The sequence below is a fragment of the Anoplophora glabripennis genome, unplaced genomic scaffold (genome assembly GCF_000390285.2).
Source record: "Anoplophora glabripennis isolate ALB-LARVAE unplaced genomic scaffold, Agla_2.0 scaffold880, whole genome shotgun sequence".
NCBI lineage: Eukaryota > Metazoa > Arthropoda > Insecta > Coleoptera > Cerambycidae > Anoplophora > Anoplophora glabripennis.
In genome coordinates, this window is record NW_019417423.1 from 134,134 (window position 1) to 153,466 (window position 19,333).

A 19,333-nucleotide genomic window follows, 5' to 3' on the forward strand; every position below is an offset into this window, starting at 1 on the left:
TGTTTCCGGTATAAAGTTGAAAATTCTGCTCTAGATATTTAAATAATAATATTTTGCAACCCCCTAGACGGGCAACCAAAGAAAAACGAGGGTGGTTCCGAGTTGCTTATAGATCCTCCTAGTCGACGTATTTCGAAATTTTTGTGAACATGAAGGTTTAGATGGGATAAAAAAATTTGTTTCCGGCGTAAAGTTGAAAATTCTGTTCTAGATATTTAAATAATAATATTTTGCAACCCCCTAGACAGGCAACCAAAGAAAAACGAGGGTGGTTCCGAGTTGCTTATAGATCCCCCTAGTCGACGTGTTTCGAAATTTTTGTGAACACGAAGGTTTAGATGGGATAAAAAAATGTATTTCCGGTATAAGTTGAAAATTCTGCTGTAGATATTTAAATAATAATATTTTGCAACCCCCTAGACGGGCAACCAAAGAAAAACGAGGGTGATTCTGAGTTGCATATAGGTCCCTCTAGTCGACGTATTTCGAAATTTTTGTGAACACGAAGGTTTAGATGGGGTAAAAAATTTGTTTCCGGTATAAAGTTGAAAATTCTGCTCTAGATATTTAAATAATAATATTTTGCAACCCCCTAGACGGGCAACCAAAGAAAAACGAGGGTGGTTCTGAGTTGCTTATAGGTCCCTCTAGTCGACGTATTTCGAAATTTTTGTGAACACGAAGGTTTAGATGGGGTAAAAAATTTGTTTCCGGTATAAAGTTGAAAATTCTGCTCTAGATATTTAAATAATAATATTTTGCAACCCCCTAGACGGGCAACCAAAGAAAAACGAGGGTGGTTCTGAGTTGCTTATAGGTCCCTCTAGTCGACGTATTTCGAAATTTTTGTGAACACGAAGGTTTAGATGGGGTAAAAAATTTGTTTCCGGTATAAAGTTGAAAATTCTGCTCTAGATATTTAAATAATAATATTTTGCAACCCCCTAGACGGGCAACCAAAGAAAAACGAGGGTGGTTCTGAGTTGCTTATAGGTCCCTCTAGTCGACGTATTTCGAAATTTTTGTGAACACGAAGGTTTAGATGGGGTAAAAAATTTGTTTCCGGTATAAAGTTGAAAATTCTGCTCTAGATATTTAAATAATAATATTTTGCAACCCCCTAGACGGGCAACCAAAGAAAAACGAGGGTGGTTCTGAGTTGCTTATAGGTCCCTCTAGTCGACGTATTTCGAAATTTTTGTGAACACGAAGGTTTAGATGGGGTAAAAAATTTGTTTCCGGTATAAAGTTGAAAATTCTGCTCTAGATATTTAAATAATAATATTTTGCAACCCCCTAGACGGGCAACCAAAGAAAAACGAGGGTGGTTCCGAGTTGCTTATAGATCCCCCTAGTCGACGTATTTCGAAATTTTTGTGAACACGAAGGTTTAGATGGGATAAAAAAATTTGTTTCCGGCGTAAAGTTGAAAATTCTGTTCTAGATATTTAAATAATAATCTTTTACAACCCCCTAGAGGGCAACCAAAGAAAAACGAGGGAGGTGCTGAGTTGCTTATAGGTTCCCCTATTCCTTCTATTTTTATTTATTTATAAGTGAGGTGCGACAAACATGTGAAAATGTAGTATAAATTTCCCCCTGCAATTCGGTGATCTGAGCTCCTCCATCCCAAATATGATTTCCCGCACGTCATAAACCGTGGCTGGGGAAACCGTGGATAACATCACACAAACCTGGACTAAATAATTATTGTGCGAATTCGAAAGTGAGCCTGTATATTAATTTTTTAGTTTTTTTTTCTGTTAGAATTATTAATTTCAAGACATCCAGGACATTGGAAGAATGGGAATACATGGAGTATCAGTATATTTTATATAATTTGTTGGATATAGCCGAACATTATGACTTTTCAGACGAGGTAAGATATTCTTGACTACATATTTGATAATATTATTCACCAAAATCACATTTCAGATTGGCAGAAAAACTTTATACAAACTTATTACGACTATTTTGCAAAATCACAAGTTACTGTTCAAAGTGGCAAAGAAAATTGTTGGTATATTAGATAAATTAATTTCTAATGTGGATAGGCTTACCCATGAAATATGCCAAATTATATCTGACATTAGAGAACCACTCGTAGATAAACCGACAACTCGCTGTGGAAATACAAATAGAGAGTTTCAGGTCAAGTCTTTTCTTGCAATTTTTTTTGTCAAATTGAAATATAATATTCGTGTATATACGTTTTTAGGTGGCAGAATTGAAAGTGAAAATAAATATTTTACAAGGAGAAATAGAGGATGCTTTAAATATCCAAGACTTCCAAAAGGCGGCCGTTATTCAAAGCGAAATTGTGGAATATAGGGGGAAATTGGATGACATCCAAAAAGAGAGTCAAATTGTCAAAGTAAAAATTTCAAAAGATGATCCAGAAACCATTTCTCGGTGCTTAGACTTGCTTAGTGCTTTAATGGAACTGTCAAGTGTAAAAATGTTATCTCCATCTTTGGCCACATGTAGGACTGAATTTCTATTACCTTTACTGTCTAGTAATAATGTTGAAATTAATTGGAGAGTTTTGAAATGTATCGCCTTGTATTGTATACTCGACAAAAATATAGCAGCGGAACATGCTAGAGTGCTGTGTATTCCGGTAAGTAATCTGGATATTTGGGCAGGCATTTAATTACCATTATACATATACTTTACTATTTGGATTCTACGGTTTGAATTATTTGTTAGACGGTAAGTTGTGCAAAATCTGTTATTCCGCGCGCCATTATTCCATGGCTAGAAATTGGCCTCAATGATTTGGGATCGAGGGGGATTATCCCTCTTTATCCTGCCTCATCTCGTGTAGGCCTGGACAGACTTCGTAAGTGGGCCCCATCCGTCGTCTACCCCGACCGCAAATGCGGCCGGTGTAGGCGCTTTGTGGGACCTCCCTTTGTCCTGGCAGGGCCCCGCCGGCTAGGGCCCTTTCTTCGGGCGCTCTTCTTGCTTCGCCGGCTAATCTGTTATTAATGTTTAATACCTACTAACAATTGGAACTTGAAAATTTTAATTACATTTATTGCATATGCATCTAAGCGGACTTTCCACATGCACCTGCAAGTTATTATTGCTAGTTTTTTGCATATCGAAACGTGTAAAGCTCCATGAAAGTGGCACCTCTAACATAGCCACCTACAAATTCAGATGGAATTATACTTTCTGGTGCTATAGTACGATCGTATTCGATGCAAAGTAGAGCAAAAAATTGTCGGTCTTTTATCAAAGGAAAATCGTGTCATCATTTTTAGAAGGCGTAAGATGAACAATTTCTACACTAACACTAACAACAATTCTCTATCAACCTCAACAAAATAAGTTATTTTTCTATCCAACAAAAAATATTAACAAATTAAAAACAAAATATAAATTCTATATACCGAAAAGTAATAATAGTTCTAGATTAATCTAATTAAAATAAATACACCAAATACACCAATACAATAAATCACTAAACTTCACTATATCACTACTACATATCACTATTATTGCACTAGCAACCACAAGGAACAAGAAAACGGTTAGGCACCACTACTACTACTACTGAAACTATCACTGTCACTATCATTCCCTGTATTAATAATTATTGGGTCAATAATAATGTCAACTTGCATGTCCATATTCCATAAGTTTTCTTCAACTTTTTTTACGTGCTCTATACACTTTGTCCAATAATCCGCCGTAATTTCTTCTAACGCCTTATCCAGTAGAACTTTAATATCTTCCAATTTAAATGATCTGTTCTCTCGTGCAACTTTTCCTTTTACTGCAGCCCAAATAAGTTCAATAGGGTTAAGTTCACAATGGTAAGGTGGCAACCTTAGCACTTCTATATCTTTAGCTCTGGCCATTTCATCCACAACATATTTCTTATACGTTGGAGAGTGTTGCTTTGCGAGAGTTAGTAATTGCGCCTTAACGAAGCCGGGTTCATACGAAATATTTTTACCATCTGACCATTTTTGAGTGTCCGCTTTCCGCCAAGTAGTTGTGGGTAACATTTCCAGTAATCGACTATGGTATGGCGCGTTATCCATAACAATGACAGATCCGGGTTCTATATCCTAAAGAATTCTTGAAAACCATGTCTCGAAGGTATATCCATTCATATCTTCGTGATAATCACCAGTTTTTTTCGAAACAAAAGATAACAGTCCATCTTTTACAAATCCTGAATTGCTTCCTATATGGGTTACTATCAATCGTTTGCCTTTTCCCGTTGGTGTTTTTAATCCTGTTGACCAACCCTCCATATGGGCTTGACGTACACTTTTTACATTATTGTCCTGCCAGATTTTTGTTACAGTATGTCCTTGATTTAGCCATGTCTCATCTAGATAAAAACATTTTCTTCCCTGTTGTCGAGCAGCTCTGATAGCTTGAATATAATTTCTCCGCCAAACAATAATTTCATCTCTTTCGATCAAAAAACTCTTTCTGTTCGCTTTGGCATATACAAAATTCATATCGTGCAGAATCTTTAGCATCGATGTTTTGTCCATCTTGGGAACATTATCTTCTTCGCTTAAAGCCTCATGAACTTTTTTCACAGTAGGGATTTTGTTGTCATAAAAAAATTTATGTACTGTACGCCGAACTGCATTTTTCTCATCTTCATTTAATATTAATTTCTTCTTTCCACCACCTTTTTTAGGTTTCTTAACGTTCCTTCATTTCTCTTCTCTCTTAAAATTTTGAAAACAGATGATTCCCTTACTCCAGTATATCAGAATACATTTCCACCAAACCAGTCTTCAGTTTCATGGGATGATCCTTTTCTAAAGCGTTATAGACATTTAATATTATCGTTTTTTCTCTATAACTTAATACAGATTTTTTTGTACCCACAGCAGTACATCCGGCTCGCGAACATCCAGGCACCGCCTCCATTTTTCCATATAACGACAACAGAGCAATAATAATACAAAAAACTTCACTTCACTAGCACAGAAAATATAATAGCATTCACGATTCACAAACAACAGCCCGAAACACACACAGCACACAAATAAAACACTAAAAACACTTTTGTTACGGTGCACAAGAAATATGATTTCACTCACAAATTCTCAAATAATAGCGCGAAACACACATATAGCCCGAAAGAAATATAATTGCACTTATAACAGTTATAACCTCACAAATATCGCGAGCGAGAAACACGCAGCACCAATACAACCGAAACGAAACTGACCACGCCAGGCCGGCACGCGCGCCGCCGCAAAAAAACACAAGACACAAGTCATATGAGGGATAATGAAGGGAGTAATAAATGTATTGTTGTCCTGCCGCCCAATGTGCGAAGGAGATGCCTTTGTTTTTCATTTTGTCCTTCATAAATATATAACTGTTAATCCATAATGCATAAAGAAATTATTCAATTTCCAAAACCCCCTATAAAATGTGTTGCACTGATTCCCTTGACAGGCAATGATTTATTACTTTGCATCGAATATGATCGTACTATAGTTTGCATCCGTCAACATGTGGTTGTATACAATTAAAAATGTCGATAGCATCAATTTAAATATAGGGTGCGTCGGTCAATATCTAGGGAAGTACTGCTTTGAAAAATTTGAAAATTTGGCAACATGGCAATGTCCCTGGTGCGAACACAACTAAAATATCTAGAACTCTCTAGCACTTCCGGTTATGCCGGAAGTCGACACCAACTTCCGTTATTTTAAATGGGACACACTATATATTATTTTTAATAAATATTTCATTTTTGCTGTTACATTTTCATAACTTCAAACAGCTATAACTTTGTTAACTTAAATGGAACACCCTGTATTTTTTTACTCTGTCGTATGCACAGATTGAAGTTTCCTTTCAAGTCATATGATCATTGTTAGGCTTGCCGTTACTAGTTTTAGAGATATTTGCAATTTTCTATTTTTTGGTACTTTTTCTCGTATCAGACCTGTTGTCAAATTGGCCATGAACAGAAACACTTCAAAACAATTAAAATAACTCGACATTTGTCAAATTAGTTGTTAAATTATTGTTATGTCTGTAATAGTTTTTGCTGAAAATTTATATAGAAATTCCTGGGGATCGTTTAAATTATACTTATGAGGATTATTTTAATTTCTTTGTTATTTATGGAAAAAAGCAGCAAATTCTCTGCATATTCTTGAAATTACATTATCACATCTTCCATAAATAACAAACAATTTAAAATAATCCTAATTAGTATAATTTAAAAGATCCCCAGGCAATTCTATTTAAATTTAAAGCATAAACTATTCAGACAACAATAATTTGACAACTATCTCGACAAATGTTATGTTATTTCAATTGTTTTTGGACTATTTCTGGCTATGGCCAATTTGACAACAGGTTTGATACGAAAAAAAGTGTCCAAAAAATAGAAAATTGTAAATATCTGTAAAAGTAGTAAAGGTAACCCTAACAATGACCATATGACTTGAAAGGAAACTTCAATCTGTGCATACGACAGAGTAAAAACATATAGGGTGTTCCAATTAAGTTAACAAAGTTATAGCTGTTTGAAGTTATCAAGATGTAACAGTAAAAATGAAACACCTAGTATTAAATGTTTTAATTTGTTGGTATAACACGATTTAGTGTTACCCACGCCCTTTGCAGGTACAAAAAATCCACTTGACATCACGCTCCTGAAAAGAGTTACTAGCACCTCCGCAGACCCTTGCATCTGCCAAATTTTTTCATTAAAAATTAATATCTCAAAATCTATAACTCCTAGGTATAGGGAATATTTAATAAAGTGATTCTCAAATTTCACGTAGAACACGAAAATGCAATAATATATAGGGTGTCCTATTTAAAACAACATAGTTGGTTTCGACTTCCGGTATAACCGGAAGTGCTGGAGAGTTCTAGATATTTTAGTTGTGTTCGCCCCAGGGGCATTGCCATGTTCTCAAATTTTTTAAATTTTTGGGAGCAGCACTTTCCTAGATACCGATCAACGCAGTTCCCGGTAGTGATGGGAATAACGGCTCGAAATCGATAACGTTATAACTTGGAACGTTGCAAAAGAATAACGTTCTAAAATAACGTTATTTTGGAACGAGGTTACTTCTGGAAGTTTGACAGTTTGACACCGAGTGCGTTCTGCGACTTCTGCAACATCGTGGCTGATTTGAAAGGACTACGATGTGTAATGTAACGATAGTAACTATGTAAGTTTTATTATTTGGATGCGTTGAACCGATATTCTTTTTGCCAAAATATTTGGAACTTTCCTATTTGTACTCATATTTTTTGTTTTCTTTTGCTTCTTTAGTATAAAGTTCATTTTTATAATATTCATTGTATTAATACAATATGTATAAATAGCAATCTGCAGTTTTCACTTTCATAAATAAAATTAATGTCTACATAGCCATTACATTATTATTTTCTACATACACTTGCATAATGTAAAACGTTTTAATTTCAGTTTGTGTTTATTTTTGTGTTTATAAAATAAAGTTAAGTTACAATACGACACCTGATGGTTACAGCCGTACAACGCCAAAACAACGCATTGCATGCTTGTTAGTTGTTTGCTTGTTCTATGTTCTATCTATTTCGCAGTTGCACGTTCGTTCCTCAGTAATGCGTTACAAGAGAAATTGGTCACGTTCTGGAACGTTCCAATAAGATAACGTTCCAAAATAACGTTATTGGAATAACGACCCATCACTAGTTCCCGGTGGGACACCCTCTATAAATTGTCAATTCCATGCTGTTAGTTCCGTGTTAAATCGTTAACACGCAATAATTGATGTTATACGCGTGGAACTGACATTAATTTTCAACGTTATATATATCGTATTAAAAATAAAGCTAATTCTTTTGTCTAGTTAAATTATCGAATATTCAAATACAGTAGAACTCCGATTATCTGTGTGCGAATTGTCCGAGGTGCAGAATTTGTGGTGACATGTTATTTTGTGTTTTTCCATAAGTCGACATTTTAAACGCACGTAAAAGATGTCAGAAAATAATGAAAACCAGAAAAAGCTAAATACGGACCAAAAAGTTTAAAAAATTTTCAATGATTTGCGCATTATTACACAGGCCGACAAAATTTCAAAAAAAAAAATTCCAGAAATCAGACACTATGCTTCCGAAGGCATTTGGCGCGCTGAATCCGAATCTGGCCTCAGAATTGATCCATCACCCTGGGTTTCCGAGATATTCTAACCTAAAAGTGTAAAAAACACGTACTTTTGCTATATTCAAGGTTATGTAACTTGGCGAAAAAAATTTTTTTCTAAAAACTGAAAACATCATTGGAAACAACTATCTTTCCCCTTCAAAACGCATTTTTTTATTTGGAAAAAGCTATTTTTCGCGGAGATATCGTCAATTTAAGATGACCAGTATGGCTATATTATTACATCATGGCTAACCCCATAACACTGAGCGCTGCTAGCCCTAATTGTTAGGAACGTTAACCCTAAGCCCTATAAGCCCACAACACTAAACGGAGCGAGCCCTCATTGTCAGGAAGGTTAACTTCAAGCCCTATAACCCAATAACACTAAGCGCTGCGAGCCCTAATCGTCAGGAAGGTTAACCCCAAGCCCTATATGTCTGGAAGGTTAATCCCAAGCCCTATTGGGTTATTGGTGTTAACCTTCCTGACATATAAGGCTCGTAGCGCTTAGTGATATTGTGTTATAGGTCGAGCCATGGTAATAAGGTAGCTATACTGATCATCTTTAATCGCCGATATCTCCGCGAAAAATAAAGCTTTTTACAAATAAAAAAATGCGTTTTGAAGGGGAAAGATAGTAGTTTCCAATGATATTTTCAGTTTTGAGAAAAATAAAATTTCGCCAAGTTACATAACATTGAAAATAGCAAAAATACGTGTTTTTGCACTTTTAGGTTAGAATATCTCGGAAACCTAGGGTAATGGATCAATTCTGAGGCCAGATTCGGATTCAGCGCGCCAAATGCCTTCGGAAACGTATTGTCTGATCTCTGGAACTGTGGCCTGTGTTATCTATGTATTGCTCCATTTCTTATGTGAAAAACAAATGTTTTGATTATTCGTGTTTCTCAATTATCAGTACCGCGCTCGGTCCCGTACATCACGGATAATCAAGTTTCTACTGTAGAGTCGTATTATTAAAATACTTGCATTTGCATTTACCTCTCTAAATTTATACTTAAATAGAATTAATTGAAATATTTGAATTATTCCCAGCACTAATAGAAGCAGGCATTTTGTACCCAATAACATATTATAAAAAAAAAACTAATATAAAAATCTGTTTAATAGATGGAAAAAAATTCCACAACTTTTTTAATTATAAAGTCTGTTTTTTGTCCAAGGAATTTTAGTAACTCAAAAGAAAGAAATATGTTCTTTCACAAAAAAAAAATTATATTTGCCACAGCTGATAAAAGTATATTATTACCAATTATTTCTGTCAAATAGAAAGTCTTCAAAAAACATGTTCCATCACTTATAAAAGTAATTAATTTTTTACTTCATTTCTGAGGTGTATAGTTTGTTGCGGCTTCACCGCAAAAAGTTGTTATCATAATTACAATTCATTTTAAAATATATAAAATTAATTTTCTTCTCTTTTTCATTTGTTGCAACAACATGATTGTTTCGAGTTTATTCAATCAAATACGAAAATCCTTCTTTTTTTTACATACTGTTTTTTTTTTGTCGGAGATGGTTTTTGTGTATAATTCAATTCATTCGATTCGAGAGACTCGACATAGTAAAAAGCGCGTGTGATTCCCAACTCCATAATAATAAATAGACAGCCGCATCAACATTTTCAAGACATCAGAAGGACCCTTCAAGAACATACGAATTTCAAGAGAGGTAAACCATCTCCAACCATTTCATTTGCTTATTCATACAACCACCACTTTGAATAACAGTGGCGTTATAACATAGTTGTTTTTCCATTTTGTAAGTTTTTCAAGCAGTCTACGCAAAAAATGTCCATAATCAATGTTTAATCATTCCGCCAAGAAAATACTTTGGTGCTAAAATTAGTCTCCCTCGCCCCCTCCTTGCGGGTATGGTAAAGGGGTAACTTTTAACTCTTAAATTAAGGAACCTCCTCTATTTTTTATTGCAGAATCGGATTCTGTGGTAAAAATACATCCATTTAAAATGTGTATATGTATAATGATAATTAAATGTTATATGAAAAAATTGTATTTTTGACTAAAAAATTATTGTCTTCAGTAAGAATGATTAATCGACACTTGCAATTTTAGATTATTACATATCGAGCAATACCAAATTATAACAAATTTGCTTTGATGCAATCAGTGGCTACTATTTGCGATCTGGTGCGTATTTATGGGCCTGAACTATTTGGTAGTGAGAAAGATACCAACAGTTCGTCATCAACATTACATAATGCAACGAAAAGGAGGCTGTATAGAAATGAAACTGTGGATGATGTAAATGTCATGGATAACGACAGATTGAATGTGGACGTTATTATTGAAATCATATTGGACATGCTAGATGACGAGGTTAATTTGATTTTATTCCTCTAATATAATAAAAACATTTCAGTTGGTCATATCTATAGAAATTTTATAATTTAGAGACAGGTCTTATTAACGAAATACTCTAAAATTAGTTGCAGTTACGTTTAATATTTTTTTTATTTTTATTTTCACCTATCCCATTTGTCAACTTCTAATGATATTTAGAGGAATTTTTCAAAAGATTAAAAATTTAATCTTTAATAAGATTAAATTTTCATTTCCACCTTTTTTTCTGTACACAAATGTCTTATTTTTGTGTCCAAATAAAGATAACAGATGTTAAACAAGGCAAAAATGGGCCATATTTTTAATAGTAATTATTATAAATACTACAAAATAATCAGTAACACTAAATAAATAATCTTACTGCCAAGCGGGAGTTATTACAGAAAACTTTTTATTTGCGTAACTTCACTCTATCTCTCTATTAGTAAATAAAATGAGCAAAAGTAAAAAGTCCAGGTCAAGTCTTTTGCGTATTTTTTTTATTTTATGGCAATATTTGGAAAGGTGGCCAACACCCCGTCGTGCTTAATTATTATTTTGAAGTACAAAAATTGTGTTTGATGTGATTATTTTTTGAGTAAATTTGAACACTAAGAACAATTTATTAAATATAAAAATTACAGTTATTGCCGCGTTCGGTCCCGTACATCACGGGTAATCGGGGTTCTACTGTACTCGTGTTTATTTTAGTCATCATATACATAGATGTAGGTTTACTGAGCCAAGAAGATAATTTGGTTTGCCATAATACTTTGATATGACAGAGGCCTGCCTGCCACATAATGGTACTGTCCTGCATGCTGAGTCTCTGAATTCCAAAAATACCCTGGCACTCTTCAGACAGCACATTTTTTCAAGGTTTCTTTTAGTTCTTGCCACGACGATATTTTATTATGTAGATACCTACTGTTTAAATAAGTTTGATTGTTTTTATTTTTATGTATATACATATTACAGTATATTTTTAATATGTGTATGTTTGCTCACTGAATACAGTTAAACCTGTAATCTCTTTTAATTGACTATTCCTATACAATGTATATTGTCAAAATGGAAAATAAATTATTATTATTATTATTATTATTTATGGGCAGATAGCAATTTTTGTATCAGGGGGAATATTGAATTTGTCCATATGGAGGATACACTCATATAAAATAACTTGTTTTTTCTTTTTTAGAATGCAGATATTCGAGAAATTGCTGTAACTGCTCTTTCTAAGTTAATCCTTAATGAATTTCCTGTTAATTCATCCTTAATTTGTAGAATTATATTAAAATGGTTCAATCCATTAGGTAAGTTTATAATTAATAAGTACCTACATATAAAGTCATATTTACCACCTACTGTTCGGGAACGANGTCATCATATACATAGATGTAGGTTTACTGAGCTAAGAAGATAATTTGGTTATCATCTATATTTGCCATAATACTTGGATATGACAGAGGCCTGCCTGCCACATAATGGTACTGTCCTGCATGCTGAGTCTCTGAATTCCAAAAATACCCTGGCACTCTTCAGACAGCACATTTTTTCAAGGTTTCTTTTAGTTCTTGCCACAACGATATTTTATTATGTAGATACCTACTGTTTAAATAAGTTTGATTGTTTTTATTTTTATGTATATACATATTACAGTATATTTTTAATATGTGTATGTTTGCTCACTGAATACAGTTAAACCTGTAATCTCTTTTAATTGACTATTCCTATACAATGTATATTGTCAAAATGGAAAATAAATTATTATTATTATTATTATTATTTATGGGCAGATAGCAATTTTTGTATCAGGGGGAATATTGAATTTGTCCATATGGAGGATACACTCATATAAAATAACTTGTTTTTTCTTTTTTAGAATGCAGATATTCGAGAAATTGCTGTAACTGCTCTTTCTAAGTTAATCCTTAATGAATTTCCTGTTAATTCATCCTTAATTTGTAGAATTATATTAAAATGGTTTAATCCATTAGGTAAGTTTATAATTAATAAGTACCTACACATAAAGTCATATTTACCACCTACTGTTCGGGAACGATTACAGATCGTTACAATTTGTGTATCGAAAACGGTGGTCGTAACTATAAAGTTTGATGCATTATTATTTCTTAATAAAATGTTCCTTAACTTGACTGCTTCAATTTAGTAAGTTACTACTCTTTCCTGTTGTAATTCAGATTGTTTTCAAAAGATTTCCAACTTATCTTCACACTCTATAGTAGAATATCAAATTCGATGCAAAATAATAAATCGTTGCCTGTCAAGGGAACCAATGAAGTACGCTTTTAAGGGTTTTACAAATTGAATAATTTCTTTATACATTATGAACGGACGAAGGGATCATTTCACCCATGTTCCTTCAAAAATTCCTTTATTCTCATAAACCACTTATTTTAAATGTAATTTATTATAAATCCAATTTGTTTTTTAAACTCCACGTATGTACTACATTTTACCTCGGTACGCGCCACTGTTACTTGTTTTTTGGAGACGTTCTCTGATTTACGACCAAGCTCGCCAGATTAGTATTTGACGTATAACCGACCACTTCGTACACTCGATGCACCTGGCCGACTACAGCTACTACCAGAACACAATGCATATGATGCGGTATTTCAGATTGTACATTCAGTTTCATTTTAAATTTGAAATTGTTCATCTTGCGCCTTCTAAAAATGATGACACGTTTTTCCTTTGATAAAAGAAGCATCGAATACGATCCTACTATAGTTCACACCGACAAATTTGTGGACACTAGCTTCTTAATAAAAAAACGTTTACTTAAGTGCCCTCTATCATTTCTGAAAATGAAGAACAGTTTTTCTGTGACACCCTGTACATCTGTGTGTGTGTGTGTGTGTGTGTACGGTGCTAAATAATATTTTTCTTTTATGTAGAGAAATCTGTTGACAAAAGTCAACAGAAGCTGGGATTTCTTATAAGCAATTTTACCAAATTGATAAAAGGTGCTAGAGAAGTTATTGAAAAAGCAGTAGTGCCAATTATATCGAGTATAGCAAATGCTCCAAGGACAAGTCCCCTTGCAGATGTAGAAATAGATAATGTTATACAATTCCTTTCGGCACTAACTAATTCTAATGGCACAACGGTTAGTCCTTTATCATCTTGGTTATAATATACACTTTATAAAATTTTGATTGTCTGTTGTAGGAGGTAGTCCACATTCACACCGACCTAGCTAACCTGCTTTGCTACAATATCGCAAATAAACCTAAAGATCTCACTGTACCATATTTAACAAAAATATTGTTACATCTGGAAATACCACCTGAGAAGACAGTTGCAATTAGAGAATTATTGACACAAGTTGAGCTGCTTCTAGAAGACAAGGTAGTATATTTATAATTAACTACTTACAAGATTTAAATCATCGGGCCAAATCTCACCACGTTCGCCAAATTTTTTCAGATATTTTATAAAATGTAATTTTTTGTTTAACCCTTTCACTGCTCCAGACGTATATATTCGCTAAAAATTTATAGGGCTCAAACTGCTCCAGACTGATTAATTCGCATGAATAGTTAAATTGGATCAGGCTGCTCAAACCGTATATATTCGCAACCATGCGCATCAGTGACTCGGTCATTGCAATTAGTAAGGCGAAATTTTGCGGGCGAGCTTATACCGATTGTGACAAATATTTTTATGGAAAGAGGTACTGGTAATAATACCAAGATTGTTCATGTTTCTTTCAATTTCTATTTAGCACATATACTGTATTTTATTCAAAATAAAATCGTAAAATTTATCGTAAATCGTAATTTAACGCAACATAATGTAAAACTATAAGTGGTCTAACTGCTCCAGACGTATATATTCGCACGCGATAAATTTCGCGCATGGCGCGGTAGCTACGTTCAGACGTATTGTGCAGCGAAAGGGTTAATTTCAACACTTTTAAAGTGCTAACGGGATATGTAATTATTTTTACTGTATTGTTTTTACTGCTGTATTACACAAAAAAATATTTATCCAATAATGGTAAATGTTCCATAAAGGACCTCTTTAAGACTGTCTTTATGGAAATGTGGGCTCGGTCAAATTGGCTGAGATTCTGGTAAGTTGTTGGTTTTGTGTTAACTGACCAAAATCAGAATGGGTAGAATGTTGCTATAAAAACGGTAACTTTTGTGTAATGTTTATAAAAAAAAAATAGTCGGACGACTCCGAAAAGTTGCTAATTAACATTTTTGACGTATGCCAAATACCAAAAGAATTGAATTCCGGACCAAAGCGCTGTGGAGACTTTTGGTCAGTAACACAAAACCAACAAATTGTCACAATTTTGGTCAATTTGACCAAGCCCACATTTTCATAAAGACAGTGCGGAGACCACAATCCAAAAGTAACAATCACATACATATTTATTAAGGTCTATTCGTTTCCTTCAATTACACTGGCCGACAAAATTAAAAAAAAAAAATTCCAGAGATCAGACACTACGCTTCCGAAGGCATTTGGCGCGCTGAATCCGAATCTGGACTCAGAATTGATCCATCACCCTAGGTTTCCGAGATATTCTAACCTAAAAGTGCAAAAAACACGTACTTTTGCTATATTCAAGGTTATGTAACTTGGCGAAAAAATTTTTTTTCTCAAAACTGAAAACATCATTGGAAACGACTATCTTTCCCCTTCAAAACGCATTTTTTTATTTGGAAAAAGCTCTATTTTTCGCGGAGATATCGTCAATTTAAGATGACCAGTATGGCTATATTATTACATCATGGCTAACCCCATAACACTGAGCGCTGCTAGCCCTAATTGTTAGGAACGTTAACCCCAAGCCCTATAACCCCACAACACTAAGCGGAGCGAGCCCTCATCGTCAGGAAGGTTAACTTCAAGCCCTATAACCCAATAACACTAAGCGCTGCGAGCCCTAATCGTCAGGAAGGTTAACCCCAAGCCCTATATGTCTGGAAGGTTAATCCCAAGCCCTATAACCCCACAACACTAAGCGCTGTGAGCCCTAATCGTCAGGAAGGTTAACTTCAAGCCCTATTACCCAATAACACTAAGCGCTGCGAGCCCTCTAAGGCTCGTAGCGCTTAGTGATATTGTGTTATAGCCATGGTTTAATAAGGAAGCTATACTGATCATCTTTAATCGACGATATCTCCGCGAAAAATAAAGCTTTTTACAAATAAAAAAATGCGTTTTGAAGGGGAAAGATAGTAGTTTCCAATGATATTTTCAGTTTTGAGAAAAAAAATTTTTTCGCCAAGTTACATAACCTTGAAAATAGCAAAAATACGTGTTTTTTGCACTTTTAGGTTAGAATATCTCGGAAACCTAGGGTGATGGATCAATTCTGAGGCCAGATTCGGATTCAGCGCGCCAAATGCCTTCGGAAACGTAGTGTCTGATCTCTGGAATTTTTTCCTTGTTGGCCTGTGTTATTTAACATTAAAAGAAATGTTTTATTTCAAGAATACCAAATGTTTACCAAATTTCCATTTTAGACTTCTTGTTAGTCTCTTCTACCATTTGCTAACCAAATAATATATAATTATCTTTTTTGTTCAAAGTTTAATTTGGTCAATATTTAATTTGGTCCCCTCCCAAACAATATATATTTCTCCATTTTACTCATCGTGCACAATTTAAGTGGTAGTTAAACAGTAGTAAAATAATGGAATGTTTGCCTCACAAAAATGTGTATAGTTGTGTCACACAGAATACAATGAAAGTTAATGCGAACTGTACAAGTAAATTCACTGACAACTGCTTACATAAATTTTTATTTGATTTTTAAAATTCCTATTCGAATTGCACACCATTGCTATCAACAGTGTCTCTCTACTGGTAAATAAAAGGAGAAGGGGGCGGCAGTATGAAATTTTAGTTGACCGTTTTATAAATGGATAGCGTGATTATAGTATCTATAGCCTGAAACGTCACAACTGTTCTATTTTATACAAATTTAAAAAATACGGGGCAAATTTTGGCAAGTAACCCCATTGAATACTTATATTGTTTATAGGAGGATGATATAGATAAAGGACCCAAAAAAAATTTAAAGAAATTTGCTGAAAAGTTGAGAGCTGCACTAAAATACCAAACTGGCAAGAACCCAACTGAAAACGAAGTCGAACAGCAGAATAATTTACTGGCACAAAATAAAAGTTTTCAGAATACAAATGAGAAGACACAGGAAACACAGCAAGTGAATGTTCATATATTAAATAAAAGTCGAGAAAATAGTGCAAAAAATACATCAGCAGCAATAAGCAGAAATGATGATAAAACATTTGTTGATAGTACTTGCAGTATAGAAGGTGGAAAATCTGAAAGACTTTTCTCTTCTCGGTTAAAAACCATAGAAAGGCGAAAGGCAAAAGATGGTAAAAACAGGATAAATAAAAAAAATGTACAAAATGATGCATATCCTAACAAAGATGTTACAAAAAAAATAGATAAATTAAGTAACACTGCATTTAATCAGGAAAGCAATAATAAATCTAGAAATAATCTAGAGATTCTGAGAAAAGAAACTAATACTAATAAAAATGAAAACGGAGGGTTTCAAAGTGTAAAACACACTAACAAGAAAAGGGGGGATGTTAAAAATTGTGAACCTAAAAGCAAAAAGGGTGTAACAGATGTAGAGAGTGATTCAGCAGTAACAGACAATGAAGCAGATGGTCGAAAAATACTCAGAAGATCCAAGAGGCAAAAAACATATTTGAAATCGACCGATTCAAAAAAACAAAAAGTATCAGAAGTAAATAGAACTCAAAATTTAACAGTAGACAGTGATCAAGATAAAGTATCAAATACAAATTCCAACAATTTAGGAAGTACTGCATGCACGTTATGTATGTTAATTATTAAATTTATGGATTTTTTTTTTATTATACCGTTACGTTTTTCAGTGAGAAATAATTTTCCTGACAAGAGTTTAGTAGAGGGTGTTCATGGAGTGAAGAGAAAGAAATTGAGAAGGAGAAAGGGACAAAATTCTCTTGAATCAGAAGAAAAGAAGTTACAGAATTCAATAGCATCGGAAGAAACCATCTTGTACACAATTATGGATAATAGTAAACAAGTCGGTTAATATTTGTAGTTTTAAGAACATTTTGAAAGGAGACTGATTTTTTTCCCTTTTTTTAGGCAAGTGAATTAACAAATGAAACTTCTGAGAGCAAATCATCGGAATATTCAAGTTACAGTATTGACCGTACTCAAAGAAATAACATTATTTCCGAAACATCTTCTGAATCAGAGTAAGTAAACATCTTTTTCGAAGCAGATCTTAAAAAGTAAAGAGATTTTAACAATTCTGTTATTTTTACTATTTGTTATTTTTTTTTTGTTTTGTACAGTACAGTATGTTACAAAAACGTAGTAAATCTGTCAACATGGTTAGGTGAAAATAATGGAACTGTATTTATGCCACTTTTCATTAGGAGTTTCTTTTGCAAAGGGTCAATAAGACGTTCACTTGAAATTTTGCATAGATTTTAATCTTTGGCAGACGCATTTTTTTACATAATTTTGATATAAAAAAAATTGTGTCGCCAATGGAGGAAAGGAAGTTGTAGTACTTATGTACTATTTCATTACTACTATTTTCAACTAACCTGGAATATTTTAATTGCATCAGGTGTAATTTTTAATAAAGCATATAATTGATTGATTTTTTTTTCTCAAGAAATCAGTTTATTTTTGGTCAAATCCTTTTAACTAATCAATAGGTTTTTTTTTATTGCATACCTATTCTGATTTCTGATTCAGCAACAGTTTTTACTACGTTTTGTCTCTCAAATATCCAGACAGGAAAGGGCCAATAAAATGAGAACTATAGATTACTGTTACAAGAATAAATTTATTTTAAAACTGGTTAAAGCTTTGTGAAATTTAAAATAGTTTTCTTTTGTAAATGTTCCGAGTTACAGTGTAACTGCTACAACCCGGTATTTGAATAGAATAATTACTTTCTCATAAAGATTAATTAAGGGTCTAAAAAATTGTAATAAGTTTATGTTGGTGGTGTTAGTAGTAAGGTTCATTAGTATACTATTTTTCTTATTCTCCTCTACTCTATTAGTTTTAGTAGAAGGACTATTTACACACTTGTAACAATTTAGCAGAGAAAACTTTAAAGTTTGTGACAATAAACATGGTCAGGCACCATTACCGAGTACTGCCGTACTCTACTCATACGAAACTGCTTAGATTGATATTAATGACGTTAAAAAGGTAGGCAGCACAGAAAATTATGAATATTGGAAGGAGAGATATATGTTAGCGGTTTTTTTTTACTATTCCACATATTTTATCCACTGCAGCCTACTACTACAAACACCAATGTAAACTTTGCTTTAGTCACCAAGAGATAATAGTCCGGGAGGCAGCGACAGAAATTTTGCACCAATTCCTACAAAGCTGATTTTTTCTCATTTTGTTGTTTTGATATCGTAAGTAACCGGAACGGCAGTCTACCGCGCCAATGTGGGGGCAAACGTTAGTAACAATTTTTTAAACATGTAAATAAATAATACTTAAATGCCTTATACCTACAAGGCTGAAACTTTTTAGAGTGATCAATTATACCTAAAAATACAGTATAGTGATAGTCTACCGCGTCGGAAGGGGGGCCATCAAGGGTCTACCACCCACGCAAGGTGTTGAAAAATTAACTTTTTTGACTTATTTCTACAAGGCTGAATTTTTTTTCTCAAATACTTTAGTTTATAAGAGAACCAAAAAAAAAAAGTCTACCGATCATCTAAGGGTGCAAAGCCTTGATAGACGCAATGGAATG

General features: G+C 33.7%; 1 protein-coding gene across 3 annotated transcripts in view; it reads left to right on the forward strand.

Moving 5' to 3' along the window:
• Positions 1-19,333, forward strand: part of LOC108911897 (condensin complex subunit 3) — a 53,197-nt gene that overhangs the window by 14,600 nt on the left and 19,264 nt on the right. For all 3 annotated transcript variants that reach the window (XR_002763206.1, XM_023456276.1, XM_023456277.1), the window contains 10 exons: positions 1,768-1,879; positions 1,936-2,151; positions 2,219-2,620; positions 10,249-10,512; positions 11,717-11,831; positions 13,440-13,651; positions 13,714-13,893; positions 16,550-17,384; positions 17,442-17,614; positions 17,680-17,792. Coding sequence is in view for 2 of the 3 variants with exons in the window: in XM_023456276.1 (XP_023312044.1) it covers positions 1,768-1,879; positions 1,936-2,151; positions 2,219-2,620; positions 10,249-10,512; positions 11,717-11,831; positions 13,440-13,651; positions 13,714-13,893; positions 16,550-17,384; positions 17,442-17,614; positions 17,680-17,792 (2,622 nt within the window). In the remaining variant the exon portion in view is untranslated. The remainder of the gene's footprint in view (positions 1-1,767; positions 1,880-1,935; positions 2,152-2,218; positions 2,621-10,248; positions 10,513-11,716; positions 11,832-13,439; positions 13,652-13,713; positions 13,894-16,549; positions 17,385-17,441; positions 17,615-17,679; positions 17,793-19,333) is intronic.